Below are 17,521 nucleotides of genomic sequence, written 5' to 3' on the forward strand. Positions count from 1 at the left end.
AGCCCCCTACCACAGTACTGTACCCTGGGAACTTACTAACAGGGTAAGTACTTAGTCAGGGCACCTCCGACAGTAAACTTATGGGCCTTTGCTCTTGTCAACAAGCTGCCAGCAGCACATCAACTTTCCAATCACCTGCAACATTTCATCGATTAATCAGGAGACTCCACCCAACCGCTCAACAGACCACCACCAGTTGAGGTCTTATTTCTGCACGAAACAGATTAGAGAACAGTATTCCTGCTCTATACCGATCTGCAAACCAAAGTCCTGCTTCCTATCTTCTCAACAGAAGCTTCTACAGCAGACTGGGCTCTCAACACGGCGTTCTCTGGCGCAAGACATCAAACGCTGTGACTCTCTTCCCCCTCTTCTCCCTAGGACGTGGAATCGGTCTGTCGAACACCTAGCACACAGGCCAACCGCAGTAGGGACTTCACCATGTCTCTCGACTTGGAGAAGCATCTCGTCTTCTATGGTTCTTACCACAACAATGCTGTAAATGTTGGCATCCATATGGTCTGCGTACCAATCATACTGATGACAAGCTTTCTGCTGGTGCGATTGTCCCCCCGACCGTCGGGCATCGGAACACTACTGACGTCTGATTCTTCTCTCAAGGCAGCAAACTCGGGCGTCCTGATCGATCTACCTCAATGGCTTACCCTCGAATACCTACCTCTCAACATGTGTACAATTGGTGCGATCATCTGGGGTGGTTTCTACGTTTTGATGGAGCCTGTCGCCGGCGGCCTCCTGTGTGCCATCTGCCTGGGGATGGCAGCTGTGGACAATTACCTCTACTCGGTGGACTCGAAGACTGCAAATATTGTGGCTGGAGCCATCTTCCTTGTGGCCTGGATCCTCCAGTTTGTTGGCCATGGGAAGTTTGAGGGAAGAGCCCCTGCGCTGCTCGACAATTTGATGCAGGCCTTGCTCCTGGCTCCGCTCTTTGTCTGGCTGGAGCTCTTGTTCTATTTCGGCTACCGCAAGGAGCTCCAGCAGCGGGTGGAGAAGCAGGTGGACAGAAACATCGCTCAGTTCAAGGCGGAAAGAACAAACAAGAACGGCAAGGCCCACTGAAAGGATGGAAACTGTACCGGACGAGGCCATCAATGGCCTACTTGGTAAACCGATTGCATTGGAAAAAAGAGGTTTTTTTTTGGGGGGGGGGGGGGACGACAATGAACCATCATGAAACGGAAAGCCCGGGATCATCTCACAAACCACCGATGTTGGTTCTCAGAGCGAGAGTGTCCAAGGGGGTTTTCAGGAGTAGTGTTTTTTTATCTTCTTTAGCGTTCTGCGTGATGATACCCACGGTGTATCCGGTGGAGGAGCTTTCAGTCAGACTCAGGCCTTACTGATGATGCGTGCCATTGGTGTACCGCTGTATAGTGGTCTAACCGACAAGCATGATCGCCGCGAGTGGCTGGTCTTTCGGAAGCATATGTCGAAGGTTTCGGGATCATTATCTCGCACCCAGAATGACCTCGTACCGCTGTCGACATCAGGCCTACTGAAGCGGCTGGCTACTATCTGCTTCATTCAGTCTGTGGCGTCTGCCACTGCTCCCTGTTGGCGTTGTGGGAGCATATCTCTTGGGGGAGGGGTTGGTGTACTGAAGCTCGTTCACACTGAATGCTGTCTAACCTCGGTGTTGCAATTTCTTATGAACTGCTCACTTGACCAGCAGGGTTGTCATTGAAGGGACAGAATATGTCAAGGGTGAGGAACCTACCTGCGAGGGACTACGTTCTCCGGGACGCCCTGAAGTCGGGCGGTGATAATGGCCTGTGGCCAACAGACAAATCTCGATAACTAATAGAAAAAATTAGCTCTTGTCTGCGACGTTGATCATCATCCTTAAGGCAAGCCGTCCGTACTCGACTTTGAATTGACAGAAAGTCCACTGTTGCGTCCGTCTCATGGCTGTACGAGACAGTGACAACATGTCCGATATTTCACCACTACCCGATGATATTCAGAGACTGCCGATATGGTCATGCCAGGGCGTAGCAGTGGATTACTCTAATATGAACTTGAGACTGGGTAACACAACAAGAAAATTTCCTGATAATGACATTCCATTTTCATCAAATAACATTACCTATCAAGTATGGAAAGGTTCAAAGGCTCCTACCGTTTCGCTAGGTGCAAAGCTTTTCTGTGCTTAAAGATAGACTGGACAAAGGAAAATTATTGCGGCTGAAAAGCCAAGACTACTTAAGTACTAAGTACTTACTGGACGACCTTTAATGATCGATAATAAGATAAGAATGTAGCTAAAGACAAAGGGAAAGCAAAGGATATTGTTTCTTTCATATGTAGCTCATCAGCTGGTCGGAATAGCACTTACAACATGCCGTAACTAGTACGGTTACGAGAAGGAGTCCTTCGCGAAGAGCCTTGCCTTTGCTGGCGGCGGAGGACATCGGGGTGGATGGCAGCAGCAGCCTCGATCCTGTCGAGGATAGACTGTCTGTGAGGCATCTGGCCATATTGGTGGTGGCGGCCAGAACTAGGAGAGCTGCGGCCACGAGAACGAGTCTCCGGCTGGGGGCGGGGACCTTGCGGCACTGTACGTGGAGGCTGTGGCAGGGGGCGAGGGGCTGATGGGCCAGGTGACCATTGGCCACTGGTTGGGACTGTCGAGGTCGTCCCCTGCTGCTTTTGCTGCTTATTAACATTGAGAGGCGCCGGCACCAGCTCAGGGATGAAGGGCCGGCTGTCAGGACGCCAGTCACTTGGCGGTTCGGCGAGAACTGGGGCTGGCAAAGGGGAGAAGTCACTCGCGCGCTGGGCCTGGGCCTTGGCCAGCGCCCTTGCCCTGATGGCCTCGATGGCGTCAGTGGATCCTTGTCGAGCTACAGACTTGCCGGTGTTGCGACTCTTCTCGAGCCTGGACGCGTCCTTGAGGCTCTGGTTGGTACGGAGCTGCGTGTCCCTGGCGGCGAGACGAGCAGGAGACGTGTCTCGGGCTTGAGATGGCCCGGCTCGCGTGGCCCTGTCGGTACGGGACGAGATGCCTCGTTGGTTCACGTGTCCAGACCTGGCCATCTCTTGGTATACGGAGAAGTAGCCACCAGAATCAGGACGCCGTCTGTCCTTGGACTTGGAGGAGCCCTTGGAGGGGGAGTCCTTGGATGAAGAGAACAGCTTGGTCCAGGAGTTACGATTGGGGCTCTTCTCGGACCCTGACTTGATGGAGTGGCTCTTGTCGTTCGAGGATTCACTCGGAAACATGCACATGATGGTGTACTTACACTTTTTTATACTTCAGATGTTGAGTGAGGGTTCCGTTCCACACCGAGTCTTGTGAGATCTCGATGATGTGGACCGAGTGACAGAATTGTTGAGATCGAGCCTGGTTCTTTGAGGCGCTTGAATTAATTGATCATTGGGCGAGAGAAACGGACTATCTTATATACAAAAATGACTTAAAGATCTTTGGCGAGTTCAGTCAAACAACATAAGCATTGTATCACTATAATTTAAGTCTTTGAGGTTTAGCGAAATGCTCCAGGTGAACGAAGATGAAGCTCTGTTGTTTGAAGGAGCTGATATGGTCCGATAGACAGGCTGTCTCTCCAAGCGCTCTCTCAAGCTTCATAAGAGCTCTTTGTCCACCTCTGGGTGACAACACTCTTGGACATCCTGCACAATGGTATTGTCAACGTGTACTAGTAAATCCCAGATCGTTCAAATAGCCTTCCTCCTTCATTCCATCAGGTCCGCACACTCACATGAAGACTGCATTGACACTCTTTACGAACAAGGAACAGATCCACCCATCCATCTTTGCTCTCTTGGGGTCGGAACGTTACGTAGCGTACCAATTATTGCGGTCTCATTTTAGGTAGGCCACGCACTCGCAATCTCTCCAAGATGCCCGGCATGTTTGGACTAGGACCATTCCTACAGAGCCAAGCCCGGAGCAGACAGGCAAGCGTCGCCTCCGCCTCCAGCGAAGAGCTCGTCTATGACACTTATCAGGCGGCCTCGAGGGCCACCCAAGAGTGTAGAGCCATTCACAGTATCAACACCAGACGCCCTGCGCCCGGCTCACATGGGCAGCCTGAGACCCACCAGCTCAGCCGCCGGGAATTCCGGCGCCGCGAGGCGCAGGCTGAGGCGAAGAAACTGCTGCTGAAGACCATGAAAGAACAGGAACGTCGAGCGCGGAGCGGAAGCAGTCCTGCTAAGATTAGTAGAGAGCCACCTCAGGTGAGCCGGGGGACTATCGAAAGGGTCTCATATCCGCAAATGGCTGGCAAGTGGACGGCCGTCAGCGAAATTGAGACGGTGCAGATTGGACGGGCTGTCCAACGGCCGAAGCCTGTGTACCGATCATAGTGGACAATACTTACAACTCTGTGGCGGGTATGCTTCGTCATCTTTTCAACATAGAGGGAGGGGCGGGGGAAATAACGTAACTGACCATTCAATAAACAAATGGTTTGATCTCCAAGAATTATCACTTGCTTGTGCGTACTGTGGAGCAAATCGGTCTGGCAAGAAAACATAATTTGATGCGAGGGCGAGGTTACCTGGTAATTAACCCATGTCCATACCAGGCCAACAAGCATAAAAATACAGAAAGAACAGGGAGGGTATATTCTAGCTAAAACGTCGCTCGCAACTGCCATTAAGCTTATGCCAACCGCATGAGACGATGAATAATGTCCCATGCTCCTTCCCTCGAATGATTAAAGGTCCTAGTAATTCCCACTCTTGGCGCCCACTCCTCCTCCTTCGTCCCCCCACATCCCGCCGCGAGTACGCAACACCAGCCTTGGCACCTCCTTGATCAGCACTTTGATCCACGATGCATGCTTGACATTTACGCATGTCTTGTCTGGGATCTGACTTATATCTCGAGTCTCATTGGGCCGTCGTCCCTGAAGGCATTCCCGTCCAGCTCCATATTAATGAACAAGGACGAATCTGGAACGGAACGACACGAGTAGTCCTTGCGGAGGGGCTACTCCAGCCCGCCTCACTGTGACTGTGACTGGAGAAGAAAGGGGATGGCATTCAGGTTTGCTCTGCATTGACTTAACGTTCCACGGAAGGTGGCTCTGTCAGGGTCACACTGGCCATGACATTCGTGATGCGGCAAATGTCCAAAGGGAGAGGAGACGACGCGTCACGTCGTCGTCCTTTTAGAAAGAATGAAAGAGTCTGTGATGAAAGAAGTGCTAGGAGGCGAGTCTATATAAGACAGGGGATTCTCACAAACTCGATGGCATTGGGTATCTTCAGAGATCAGACTTGTTCCTCCCTATCCTGACGCTACTCACAAACACCCACCTTCTTTATCTCTTATATTGTACATACATTCGTACATACATACATTTAACATTCGTTCATTGTTCACTTACACCAACATAAATCGTCACAATGCGTTTCACTTCAGCCCTCCTCGCGGCCACGCTGTCGGTCCTGGCTGCCGCTCACCCGGGCCATTCTCTGGAACAAGAGCTCCAGGAGCGACGTGACTTCCTGTCCACCACCAGGGTCCGCGACCTCAGCCACTGCGCCGCCAAGCTCAAGGCGCGCGGCATCGAGGGGCGCAACATCGCCCGCCGTACCCAGCGCCTCGAGGCGGCAAGGGCCGAGCGCGGGCTCAAGAAGGAGGTCGGGCGGTCGCTGACCAGTGTCCTCGCTACCGACCACAACGAGACGGACCTGGGTTACACCACAGCCACCGACGAGGCGACACTCTTCGCCAGCAGCAACGCCAGCTGCGTCCTCACTCCTGATGTCACCCAGGGCCCATACTATGTGGGCGGCGAGTACATCCGCCAAAACGTCACCGAGACGCAGGCCGGAATCGACATGGTCGTTGACTACCAGGTCATTGATGTTGATACCTGCGAGCCGGTGCCCGACGTCTACGTCGAGATGTGGCACTGCAACGCCACCGGCGTCTACTCGGGCGTCATCGCGTCCGGCAATGGAGACTCCAGTGACAGCACCAACATCGACCAGACCTTCCTGCGAGGCATCCAGGAGACGGACTCAGATGGCGTGGCCCAGTTCGACACCATCTTCCCGGGACACTACACCGGGCGTGCCACTCATATCCACATCCTCGTGCACACCAACGTCACCGTCTACCCTAACGGCACGCTCGGCAACGTTGTGTCGGCCAGCCATGTCGGCCAAGGCTTCTTCGACCAGGACCTCATAATCGACGCGGATACCATCTCGCCCTACTCAGACAACACGCAGGAGCTCGTTGAGAATTCTGACGACAGCATCCTGGCCCAGGAGGCCGACACAGACGGTGTGGACCCCATCTTTGAATTCACCTACCTCGGCGATAGTCTGGCAGATGGTCTCTTCGCCTGGCTCTCGTTTGGTATCAACACTACTGAGAGCTCGTCTGTCACTCCTGCCGCCTTCTACTATGCGTCTGGTGGTGTAGCCAACTCTAACTCCGGCCCCGGTGGACCGTGAAAGAACAGCTTGAAGAAAGTGGTTCGCAGGGCTGGGGAAGAGTGCTTGTTGCGCTAGTTTAGTCTCCTTCTGCACATGATTAACCTTGGATGACACTGTGGATTAGTCAATACGGTTGTGAAGTCTTCCGATTTCTTGTGTTTCGACAATAACATAAGAAGAGGGAGTCCCGCCTGATGGAGTTCTGTCATTACCTGTCCTTACTGAATGAAATAACGTATAAATGGTTCGAGAAACCGGTGAAAAGTCTCTTTAGACAAACCCGACCATGTGAAATTGTGTTGATTCGGGATCTGAAGCAGATCCATTGCTCTCACGTGCCATGCTGTCAAAGTTTCTTGGGCGCGAGGACGGTACAGCTGAAGTTAAGGCTCTCCAGCCCCGCATCCTGGACCAGCTTCATGGCCCTCTTCAGACCGAGGTCCAGAGCCTTGGGGCTCAGAACGTCCTCGTCATCCTCCAGGACACCTCGATCAATTGGATTCTTTCTAGAGCCCTCTAACTCCCAAAGATGTCCATCGGTCCCTTTGACAAAAGAGACAAAGTGATGCCCAGTGTGTCCTTCAACGGGCGCGCCAGGAATCGTATCTCCAAGGTTGGCTACAGCCGCTGTCAAGAATATTGCGTTAGCTATAGCTGCCTCTCCAAGACCGTTCACACGATGAAGCGGTCTAGATAGTAAGCCGAGAGGCTAGGACGGTATAGAGACCGAGCCTTGGTTCAGCTTTGCAGTGCCTTCTTATGTGAGGCAGAGCTTGCAAAGCCAGGTAGGTTCCTTTTCATCCACACAGCCCATGAATTGACGTACCATGCGCCGCCTCGAACGGCTGACTGTCGTACAGCATCTTGGCGCGGTCAGCCATCGTCAGAGGGATAGCGTCCCGCCTGATCTTCTCGAGGTCACTGCCTGGCAAGATGAACTGGGCAGCGGGGCCGTTGATGACCGAGTGTAGCAGGCCGATGGAGCCACACGCGTTGCCGATGGTCTGCTTAAACCAGATGACGGGCTCCCCTTCCCCGGCGCCCGCGTAATCTTGCTTGTTCTCGTCCTCAGCGCTCCTCTCGCGCAGCCAGGCCTCATTCATCGGAATGATGACAAGGAGGGCATAAGCTGGCCTCGGAATGAGTCCAAGAAGCTCAGGCTCGTCGAGGGAATAGACATCGTAGAACTCCAGCTCATCCGATAAGCCGAGCTTTTTGGCCAGAGCGTTCATCACCTCGGGATTGTTCTCTGTCCACAGGCACAGCCCTTTAATGTCAACAGATATACAGTGGGAAACACACACACACACACACACACACACACACACACACACACACACACAGACAGACAGACAGACAGACAGAGAGGGGGGGCGGGGTGAGGGACGGGGAGGGCCTAACAAGGGCGGGGTTCGAAAGCGACGAGTCGTCTGCTGTCGTGTCATGGCTCAGAGATCAAGTGCTCACCCAGCATTACCCAGCACTTGCTCTGCTGCGCCATCGTGCTCATTGTTTAGGGCTTCAGAAGCCGAGGCTGGTAGCTCTGATGTCAGACCTAGGGCGGACGCGGGCGACTGAAGTCTGAAGATGGATGGGCCAAGGAAATATAGCGCGTCTCCCGGGCTGCCTCTGCTGCTGAGAAAAATGGCTGCTTGGCAAACCAGTGAACACGCAATGTCAATGTCCTAAAATTGGAAAGAGAAGCAAACAGTTTTGATAGCTTGATGGGTTTCAGTGAAATTTGTGGTTGAAAAGCCTTGGGAATTCGATGAATTCTGGGGCTGTGTCAATCTTGTGTTGCTTGGCTTGATTGAGTTGAGACGGGAGTGGTGGTTTGGAGGGAGGGGAGTGGGATAGATGAGGAGGTAGTCCCTACAAGGCATCAATGAGCTGACGTTGCCGGCTAGTGACTTCCTTGATGAGTACGTAGCTGCTATGGTGGCTCATAACTGGTAGAAATCAAAGCCTAACGGTGCTCTGTGGCTTACTAAGGCTGCTAAAGGCACTAGCACACAGTAAACATGCATACAGTGTATGTCGTATGATGTACCAAACAATGGTACACACACTCATTGAGTACTACAGTGGGCGACAGCTTAAGCTCAGCCCTATTAGGCTGCAAAGAAAAGCCCTGATAGTCCTGATCAGTCGGCAGTTACCCATTCAGTCTAGCCCCTGGCAGCTCCAGCCTATCATCTTACACGCTTTCGCCTGGTTTCGGAGGGAAAAGGCGGGTCTCATGTGGCCCATTGCAGTTGCTGCTTTGCAGTGCTAAAGTTTCTCATGTGCTGAACTTATTTTCTTCCCTTCTCTTCTCTCCTTCTCCAGCTTGTAAACCGTTCAGAGCGACGTCGATGATGGTTGATGATGATGACTTTGTGGCTCGAGTCAGCCCACTTACCGGGCTTTCTCCGGCGGCTCCAAGAATGAGAAATGCATATCGGCCTGGGGACCCCGCTGAATGGATCAACAAACGCAAAAATAAGCTTACTGGATGTCCAAAGGTCATATGTGGCATACGTCACGGACACAACCGGCAGATCCGGGTCGGAGTAGTCGTTGTCGAGAGTATCCCCGCATCGAGATGTGCAAGTCTTCTTTTGTGGGAATGCGTGGTAGTCTGAACGGGTCCCGCCGTTTGTGTACAATACCGTACAGTGCTTCTCATGATGTTTGTGAGTCTCAAGTCGACTCTGGGATTCATAAACACAGAATTAGCTCTACATACTTAGAAAGCAACGGACGTGATTTTTTTAGGCTTCATGAAACAATGTACGATATCACTCGTCTTCGTATCGACTCCCCGTGCTGATCCGATCAAAAGACATGATTATGGAGGACCAAGAGACTCTAGTCCAAGAAGTTGAAGTGGCTATGTGAAGAACGGCTCGTTGCCTGAGCCCTCACAATGGTCATCAGTTAGAGCATTGACGAGGAACGCCTCTGCCACACACACACTTTCTCAGCTTCAACACTCAACCAACAGAATCTTCGTATGGACTCTGAGGCTGAAGTCAGGTGGTTTGCCTACTACAGCACTCCTACTCAGCCATCTGACCAACCGGTGCTGAGTTCTTTGCCCACCGCATGCCAATCAAACGTTGCACTACAGTATTTATGATACGATGAGCTCGGAAAGGGCGGCCGACAACAGAGCAAGCTGAAGGGCGTCAAGACCTTGGTCCGAAGTTGTTGTGAAGAATGGTGACTGTCCCTCGTCTATAAAAGTCGAGTGTCCTTCCCAGCTTGGGACAGATCATTCACAGACTCATCATCCACACAAGCATCTTCTCAGGCATCTCAAGACACCAACACACTCCTCAACCTACGCAACAAATTTCTACACACAAATCAAAACTTCAAAATGCAGTTCATTGTTGCAGTCACCGCTCTCTTCGCCGGCCTCGCCGCCGCCTCTCCTGCTGCCAAGCGCACTGGCTATGTCACCCTTGAGTACTGGGCAGCCGCAGGCAACACCTTCACCGTCTCTGTCCCCATCGACGGCTCTGAGACTTGGATCGACTCCGATCTGAGCTTCACTTACATCTCCTCTTGGTCCCCCGGCAACACCGTCTGCCACTCCTACGGAGTCGATGGCTCCGATACCGTTCTGTACGGCAGCGAGTCTGATGTTCCCATTGGACCCCCTCAGGTCCAGACTTACGCTGTCTGCGAGTACAACTGAATGGATGCATATTAGCATGCATCGGATCAGTTCTGGGTCCATGGTGGACTGCACTGAGACTTCTAAAGCTTGATGTGAGATCAAAGCTTGAGCGGCGAGAAAAGTCAAAACGTTTGGCTAGGATTCTAGGGAGGCCGTCTTAACGGTAGTTTCATATTAGTCTCTTGTGTTGTAGGAATTTTGGAAAACACTCCTTAAGAAAAGTCGACTATAATCAATTTGAATTGCAATTCAGCCCCTAAAATTATGTCTTGCTCCTGTATTTCTTGCTGCCCACACGCGTAAATATTACATCTCGCCTACAAAGCCTTGAGGCTCATTTTCGATGGTTCTCTTCAAAGAGCTCGGAACCTCTATATCGTTCATTTTATAAGAGCATAGTTCTCTAAAACAAGGATCGAATGAAAAAAAAAGAAGAAAAAAAAGACTTCAATGTCCGATATAAACCTTCCCAAGTCACTCAAATTAAAACCTTTACAATGTGCTGGGGGGAAGATTAGGCCTATGTTACATACGATACACTCTATAATAAGCCTTCAGTATATAGAGCACCCGAACAAACTCTTTTCAAAAACCAAATGTCCAGAAGATATGTACTTTGTTGTTACTAAAGCAGAAATTTAAGCAAACTCAAGCTACAAGAAGAAAAACAACAATAGGATTATTGGAAGGAATATTCAAAACCTGAGAGCTATGTTCCTTTCGCGGCTGCTGAGACCGGGAGGGCCATATGTCCCCAAACACCAGACTTGAAGAAATTGCAACGCTCAACAATAACGAGACACGGTTGTGGAGTGCTATTGCAACGACTACCCGATGCAGCAGCTCAGGAGGGCCGCCATCTCTTGTTTAGAGCTGTCCCTTGCACGTGTTCCGACCATGTGGCTGTTTAGTGCTGCAGCTGGTGCGGATAGCTAAAATGCTGAGAAGTAAGAAGCTGGATGGCAGATCATCGCCCTCACAGTCGATGAGGATGTATAGATTGAGGTACAGTCGACCTCTTCCATGCTGGCATGTGTCATTTGACTGCCAGTACTGCACGCTTCCGGAAGCACAAGACAGGGCAAACATCGACGATCCAAGTGGACCGGGCAAAAGGTGACGGCATACCTACGTAATGCTGCTTGCACCTGTAGGCAAATACCTACATCTATATACGGATGAAGGACAGCATACAGACATTTAATTTCTGTCTGCAGAGGTACACAGCCTTCTGGCGGACTGACTTGCACAAGTCAGGCTGTGTCCGCTTTCACTGTCCTACAGAGGCATATGGTCTAACCATGGCAATCTTGGCATCTACTTGACAGACAGCCCTGCACCGACAATGAGTTGTTGCATCGACTTTGCGGTACCTACTCTTGTACTAGGCTTTGCAAGTAGTTGCTCTGCTAAGGTTAATGTAGGCTCTTGCGCCGAACTCCTTTCTGTTGGCGTCAAGTGCCACCTCTGCCAATCTACTAAGTACTAGACGAGGCATTATCTTGATATTCACTTCCTGCTATTGTTATTTTTTATTTACTTGTGCCTCTAATCCTATCCTCATGTTTGGCTGCAGCGTTTGTGGCATGGTCAGGCTTCACCTACAGAAAGATGGATATGAATTAAGGTAGGCTATCTTGCACGAGCTCCGCCACCGAAAGCACAGCCTATTGAAGAAAAAATGTTTCCTTCTGCTCATAATCCACGCGACAGGCTCTGGCTATTAGAGATTCGCGGGGACCTGCATCGGGTTGTGGCTCGGATTGTGGCTCGGACGATTGCAGAAAGTCAGCCGTGCTCCTAGACGAACCCAACGCCACAGACCAACAGTGGACTGGATGTGTGACCATCATTGCCTCACGCCTTGTGCTGAGCCTACAATCCAGGGACTTTGTCTTACTTATCCATCACGGCCGCGCGAGGGTAGCCTGAGGCGATAAACGAAACATCTCCAAGCTAGGCCTTTTAGTAGGAAACACTACGGCCATGACGGCCATACGTGATCACTATGGCGGGCTGTCAAGCGGCGACCAGCCACCGACTGGCTTGCTCACGAGTTAGTCAGCGGCCTGACGGCCGTGCTCTGCACACGACTAACTGAGCAGGTCCACATAACAAGGTGTGTCAATCACTATTGAACCCCGGGGAGATGAAACGAGGCCTGAGGTCCTGACTGGAACCCTCTCGCCCCCCCCCCCCCCCCCTACAGACATGAAGTATTTCCCGCTTCCCGATCGTGCCTCAGGTTCACTGAGCGGGCCTCAGTATATGGTAAGCATGTGGGACATTGTTTGGGTCGAGATGCAAACGTGGTGGAATGAAAATAGATGCCACCGCCAGGAGATGGACCACAATGACGTGAGCGCGCTGATGGGTGAATTTGGAGAGAGCCGTGTCCCTCGACAGAGCTCTTGTTCAGGGTCTTGCTCGGACCGTCAGCCGAAAGCAGGCCTAGGCGAAACAGGCCAGGGGGCGGTAGCGTACTGTCTGCAAAGGGCGCCCCACCCTTTCTGTTAGCACCAGTACATCCTGTCCTGCGGGGTATTGCACACGGGACCAGGTAGCTCCGGGAGCTGCCGCTATCGAGGCCCCGGCTCAGCTGCGTGGGGAGCTAGCCCCGGGCCAGGGCTTCGTCGAAGCAACGGCAGCAGCTTGAGGACACCTGGCAGAGTAAAACCACCTGCGCCAAACCGCTAGGCGGCCTAGTCGATGCTTCTACCAACATCAACCAGATAGAGTTTTATACTCTCGTTCTTTTCCCACCAGGAGTCCCGTCTGGTTCTTCACCGACAACTTCTTCACATCGATACGCGGTATTCTTTTTATTCTATTTTTTTTTCTTTCTTCTCTGCTCTAAGCAGCTCTGCCGAGTTCCTGTCGCAAACGCCGTCCCCCTCCTCGCCTCTCCGAGTCAACAAAGGCTACTCTATCTCTAAAAGCCGTGTTGGCATCTGTCACCAGCTTGCCCTCTTCGAGATTCACTGCGATACACTTTCTCTCCTCCAAGCGCTCCTTCAGCAGGCCTGCCGCCAGACACCGTTCCGGCAGAGCTCCGAAAAACAAATTTGCCCTCATTACCTCGTAACCCGAGGTTAGAGATTGCTGATCTTTCGACATGGCGACAATGCGAGGAAACGCGGGCGGCTACGGCATGGGAGCCCCAAGCTACGGCGGTGGCATGAACGACAGCTCCCAGGAGACCAATACCCTGGATGCCATCAGGCAACACACCAGCAAGATCGAGGACCTACTCGACAGTGCCGCCGAGCCGGTCAAGCCGTACGTGGCTCTTCCCCGCCAACACCCGCAGTTTGACAAGGGGTTGTGGCGTTCCCTTGGCGAAGGGATGTCTTTGCTGACGCTGTCATAGTTACCTCCCCGCAATTGGCCGGTTTCTGATCGTCGTGACCTTCCTCGAGGATGCCCTGCGCATAATAACACAATGGAGCGACCAGCTGCTCTACCTACACGACTACCGTCACAGTGAGTAGTCCCCGTCTCGAGAACAATCCCGGGAAAGCGTCGCGATGCCGTCTCCTGCCCCGCCCCTAGGGAAGTTCAGCCAGCTAACGCCACCCTCCTCCAGTCCCCAGCGGTCTCACCCACCTCTTCCTCATCACGAACGTCATTGCCATGGCCGCCTGCTCCACGATGGTTATTGCCCGCAAGCACTCTGACTATGCTGTCGGCGGCCTCATCGCCGTCGTCATCACGCAGGCCCTCGGCTATGGCCTCATCTTCGATCTCAACTTCTTCCTGCGCAACCTGTCCGTCATGGGTGGTCTGCTAATGGTTCTCTCCGACTCGTGGGTGCGCAAGACCCAGGTCTTTGCCGGCCTTCCCCAGCTCGAGGAGAAGGACCGCAAGATGTACTTCCAGTTCGCGGGCCGCGTCCTGCTCATCTTCCTCTTCGTCGGCTTCGTGTTCAGTGGATCGTGGTCCATCGGCAGGGTTTTGGTCTCGATCGTCGGCCTCGTGGCTTGCGTCATGGTTGTGGTTGGCTTCAAGGCCAAGTGGAGCGCTACGCTGCTGGTGGTCATCCTCAGCATCTTCAACATCCTGGTGAACAACTTCTGGACTGTAAGTTTCTGTGGAAATCCCGAGGCGTCATCTGTGAACGATGAAGAGGACACATTGCTAACAATAGTCACTTTTCCAGCTTCACGAACACCACCCTCACAAGGACTTTGCCAAGTACGACTTCTTCCAGATCCTGTCCATTGTCGGCGGTCTCCTGCTCCTTGTCAACAGCGGCCCCGGCCAGCTCAGCTATGACGAGAAGAAGAAGGTCTACTAAGACTGTGCGGGGGATGTCAGCCGCGACAAGGCACTTCGCGGCAATTATGGTGACGGGTGCTGAAGGTTGGCTCAAGAGGGCAGGATTGTCGAAGTCCTCCCGTATGTATGAGGTAGTGAAAACAAAAAGAAGAAAAATTCCCACCAAAAACGGGTCTTAGGCTGGCAGGATTAAGCAGTGGATATCATTTCAAAAGGGCGTTCACGGTCAAGTGGGGCGAATACAAAGTTTTATACATTGCTCAGAAACATCTCAAGAAGCTTGAGGCCTCACACCAGGCGGTGACGTGGCCCCGAATCGCGCATTTGTTGTATATGATCGTTACGACATCTCTCGTTGAGGAGGACAGTAAAATGCAGTCTACCGGGGAACAGTCCTCTCCTTCCCTTGCCATTGTCTCGGTTCGAACGTATCTGCGTCAGCCTCTTTTTTGTTTTGTTTTTATTTTGTTTCTTCTCCACAAAATCTGTTCAATATATAGAAAGCAAGCACCTGGGCAGAGAACCATTCCATTAGCCATGATCAAAATAAATTCGTTTCGGTACTGATGTAGTCGTCGAGGCAGTGCGTGGTCCCATTGCTGGTTTACCCCCCTGAGCTACGGGGTTTAAGGAATCACCAGCCCCTCGACCGCGTGCCTCGCTATCGCGATAATCTTCCTGCACTGTGGCTCCTGGCCGCCCCCGTCCCTCGGGACGCTGTAGTGCGCCGGCCGACCGCACAGCCCAGTCGGCGGGGCGAGACCGGCTTCAACCATGGCATCTATGTCGGCGTGCCTCCGGATGCTCTTCTCGTCCATCTGCGAGACGAGGTCACGGAGCCCCATCTGCCGGTACTCGAACCCGCCGGGTTTCGTATTCTTGCATTCGACGCCGTACACATCAATCTTGAGAAGGGCGCGCACGGTCAGGCGCCAGGTGGCGGGGCTCATGACCTGGTTCTCGTACAAGTCGGCGGTGGCGCAGCCAGTCTCGTGAAAGGCGGCCCACATACCGCCGTGCTCGGCCAGCGAGAAGCGTAAATCAGTGTGCGTGGCGATGGCGCGGGTGGTCTCGGCGTCAACCATGGTCAGGATACGATGGTAGGCGTCCGCGATGGAAGGGATCAAGGCGCCCACGATCATCATGTTCTGGAAGGTGGAGAGCGGGGCGACCATGGCCTTTTCCAACGGTGGCGAGCAGACCTGGCACTGGATAGTGTCGTGGGCGGCGCGAGCGGCACTGCGGGCCACACGCAACGCGGGCATGATCTCGGTCGGGAGGCGGCTGACGGAATCCAGAGCCAGGTAGAGATTGGCGAGGCACGAACAGGTCGGAGGCTGGAGCGAGTGGTCTGAGGAGGGTGGTAGAGTCGCGGCTGTGGATGCGTATGTGGATGAGAGCGCGGGGTCGATGGGATGGGGCTCGGGCGGTGTAGCCCCTTGGGACGAGAGGCTGGGGGTGTCGATGGACGATGGGACGGATGTGCTGTTCCCTCCTGCTGATGGTGGTGGTGGGTAGTGAGGGTCAAAGCTGATATCGAAATCCCACATGGCTCGTTGAGCTGACAAGTCTGCTGGTGGTGGCCTACTCTCCTCCAAAGGCTCATTCGACACGAAATGAGGGCCTAACAGATCCAGAAGACTCAAATCTGTCACGTCGGTGTCGAGGAGCGGGTCTATCATCGGATTCTGGTCGATAATGATTGGGCCAGCGTCCTCCATGGGGCCACTTTGGGCGGTGCAACTCGGTATCATAACATCGTCGCCTTGTGTGGTGACGGGGATAGCAGGTGGCTCATTGACACTCTGGATGGTGGGCCGTTTTCTCGGTCTACCCATTGGTTTCTGTGCTGAGTAGTGGCAGATGATGCCCTCCCTCTTACACCTAGCACATCCATCTGCCTCTTTGGTACAGGCAAGCTTTCTGGCCCCTTTTGTTTGGTTAGACAGGTATATCCCTCTCTTCTTCTCGAGGTCTGACGGAGAATAGTCCACACGTACTGCACTCATCACATGCGCGGTGCTTGGCTGGAGCAGACCCGGATCCGAATCCAGGCTCAGTGTCCTTCCAGACTGGCTTAGCTGATGGAGCCATTGCTATCCAGAAGGAAATATAAAAAAGATGGGCCGAGTAGTCGTGCTGCTGATGCGTCGCCTAGACTGAGCAGACGTGTGAGGACTTGTCATGTGTGAGACATAGATCTTGGAGTTAGTGGTAAGAAGGAGAGACAAGGTGGTTTGAGGAACTGAGTTCTTGACTAAGCGATTTTGTTTTGGGAGACGCCTTTCTGTTGAGCTGAGTAACAGGTAGCGACTAGACCGGGAGGATTCGTGGCAGAAGGCGGCCTGGCCAGTGGCCCAGGTACCGATTCAGATACACTAGCCGCATTCGTATAATAAAGTATCACGAGTAGCTAGCTCATCGCTGCGGGCTTAAGGGTTTTAAATAGGAATCTATGAACCAGCACTGCATCAGGATGTTGTCCTAAGCCCGGAATTCCTAGGCACTGTCAGAGTCAGCTATGACAGACAGCAAAATATTGAGGATAATCATGCTCAGAGGAACTCGTGGCCCTGTGTTGAAATAATGGATCTCGACAAGACTTTATGATGTCCTCTACGGCATACCTAAGCACTGAGCAGAGATTAAGTATACAGGACTGTCAGGACAGGTGCAGCAGAGGGGGGCAGAAGCCATCAAGGTGCTCCGGGTGAGAAAATGTCAGGGTTGAATTCGGGCTGGGATACGTACCTCTAGGGCCCTTCCTCTGTGGGGTGCGGCCCTCCACTTGTCGATTATAGTGGGTACATACCTGAAGCCCATCGTTGCTACCACCGCCTTACTGCCTTTCGTTAGTCAGAGATTCAGCGGCAGAAAAAAAAAAGTTATTGTAGCATACCTCGTAAATTTCTTAGACATATTCAATTTGGGAGAGGGCCCCCCAGCAAATTCCATGATACCCAAACTATTGGACGTTGCAAAGATGAGATTACGGTCTGGAATCAAGACCCCGTCGGCGGAGGAGCCCAACAAGTCTGCCGCCATTTCGACAAACGGTGGCACTCTAGACCTTAGGCCCAAGCCTTCTCCTGGCAGACGCGGCCAACCAAACCCCGCAAAGCGCAGTTC

General features: G+C 52.7%; 7 protein-coding genes across 7 annotated transcripts; 4 read left to right on the top strand and 3 right to left on the bottom strand.

Moving 5' to 3' along the window:
* Positions 1–441: 441 nt before the first annotated feature.
* M406DRAFT_260360 (DUF962-domain-containing protein) lies at positions 442–1,083 on the top strand (the record flags this gene model as incomplete). Its single annotated transcript, XM_040917359.1, has 2 exons — positions 442–558; positions 622–1,083. 2 exons carry the CDS (start codon positions 442–444, stop codon positions 1,081–1,083), a joined length of 579 nt encoding a protein of 192 aa, XP_040775796.1.
* A 1,056-nt stretch (positions 1,084–2,139) lies between these two features.
* On the bottom strand, positions 2,140–3,252 carry M406DRAFT_331153 (uncharacterized protein; the record flags this gene model as incomplete). Its single annotated transcript, XM_040920601.1, has 3 exons — positions 2,140–2,184; positions 2,246–2,285; positions 2,360–3,252. 3 exons carry the CDS (start codon positions 3,250–3,252, stop codon positions 2,140–2,142), a joined length of 978 nt encoding a protein of 325 aa, XP_040775797.1.
* A 2,151-nt stretch (positions 3,253–5,403) lies between these two features.
* Positions 5,404–6,465, top strand: M406DRAFT_41869 (uncharacterized protein; the record flags this gene model as incomplete). Its single annotated transcript, XM_040924168.1, has 1 exon — positions 5,404–6,465. The coding sequence occupies one exon, from the start codon at positions 5,404–5,406 to the stop codon at positions 6,463–6,465; it is 1,062 nt and encodes a 353-aa protein (XP_040775798.1).
* Positions 6,466–6,793: 328 nt separating this feature from the next.
* M406DRAFT_70650 (uncharacterized protein) lies at positions 6,794–7,957 on the bottom strand (the record flags this gene model as incomplete). Its single annotated transcript, XM_040925363.1, has 3 exons — positions 6,794–7,074; positions 7,274–7,696; positions 7,915–7,957. The coding sequence occupies 3 exons, from the start codon at positions 7,955–7,957 to the stop codon at positions 6,794–6,796; spliced, it is 747 nt and encodes a 248-aa protein (XP_040775799.1).
* Positions 7,958–9,720: 1,763 nt separating this feature from the next.
* Positions 9,721–10,373, top strand: M406DRAFT_322751 (uncharacterized protein). Its single transcript, XM_040919687.1, has one exon. The coding sequence runs from the start codon at positions 9,812–9,814 to the stop codon at positions 10,130–10,132; it is 321 nt and encodes a 106-aa protein (XP_040775800.1). The 5' UTR covers positions 9,721–9,811; the 3' UTR covers positions 10,133–10,373.
* A 2,472-nt stretch (positions 10,374–12,845) lies between these two features.
* On the top strand, positions 12,846–14,656 carry M406DRAFT_278460 (SURF4-domain-containing protein). Its single transcript, XM_040918351.1, has 4 exons — positions 12,846–13,393; positions 13,485–13,597; positions 13,701–14,194; positions 14,274–14,656. Exons 1-4 carry the CDS (start codon positions 13,230–13,232, stop codon positions 14,409–14,411), a joined length of 909 nt encoding a protein of 302 aa, XP_040775801.1. The 5' UTR covers positions 12,846–13,229; the 3' UTR covers positions 14,412–14,656.
* Positions 14,657–15,018: 362 nt separating this feature from the next.
* M406DRAFT_258882 (uncharacterized protein) lies at positions 15,019–16,486 on the bottom strand (the record flags this gene model as incomplete). The annotated part of the gene is made up of 2 exons (XM_040917260.1): positions 15,019–16,322; positions 16,393–16,486. 2 exons carry the CDS (start codon positions 16,484–16,486, stop codon positions 15,019–15,021), a joined length of 1,398 nt encoding a protein of 465 aa, XP_040775802.1.
* Between the last annotated feature and the right edge of the window lie 1,035 nt (positions 16,487–17,521).

This window comes from Cryphonectria parasitica (genome assembly GCF_011745365.1).
Source record: "Cryphonectria parasitica EP155 unplaced genomic scaffold M406scaffold_5, whole genome shotgun sequence".
NCBI lineage: Eukaryota > Fungi > Ascomycota > Sordariomycetes > Diaporthales > Cryphonectriaceae > Cryphonectria > Cryphonectria parasitica.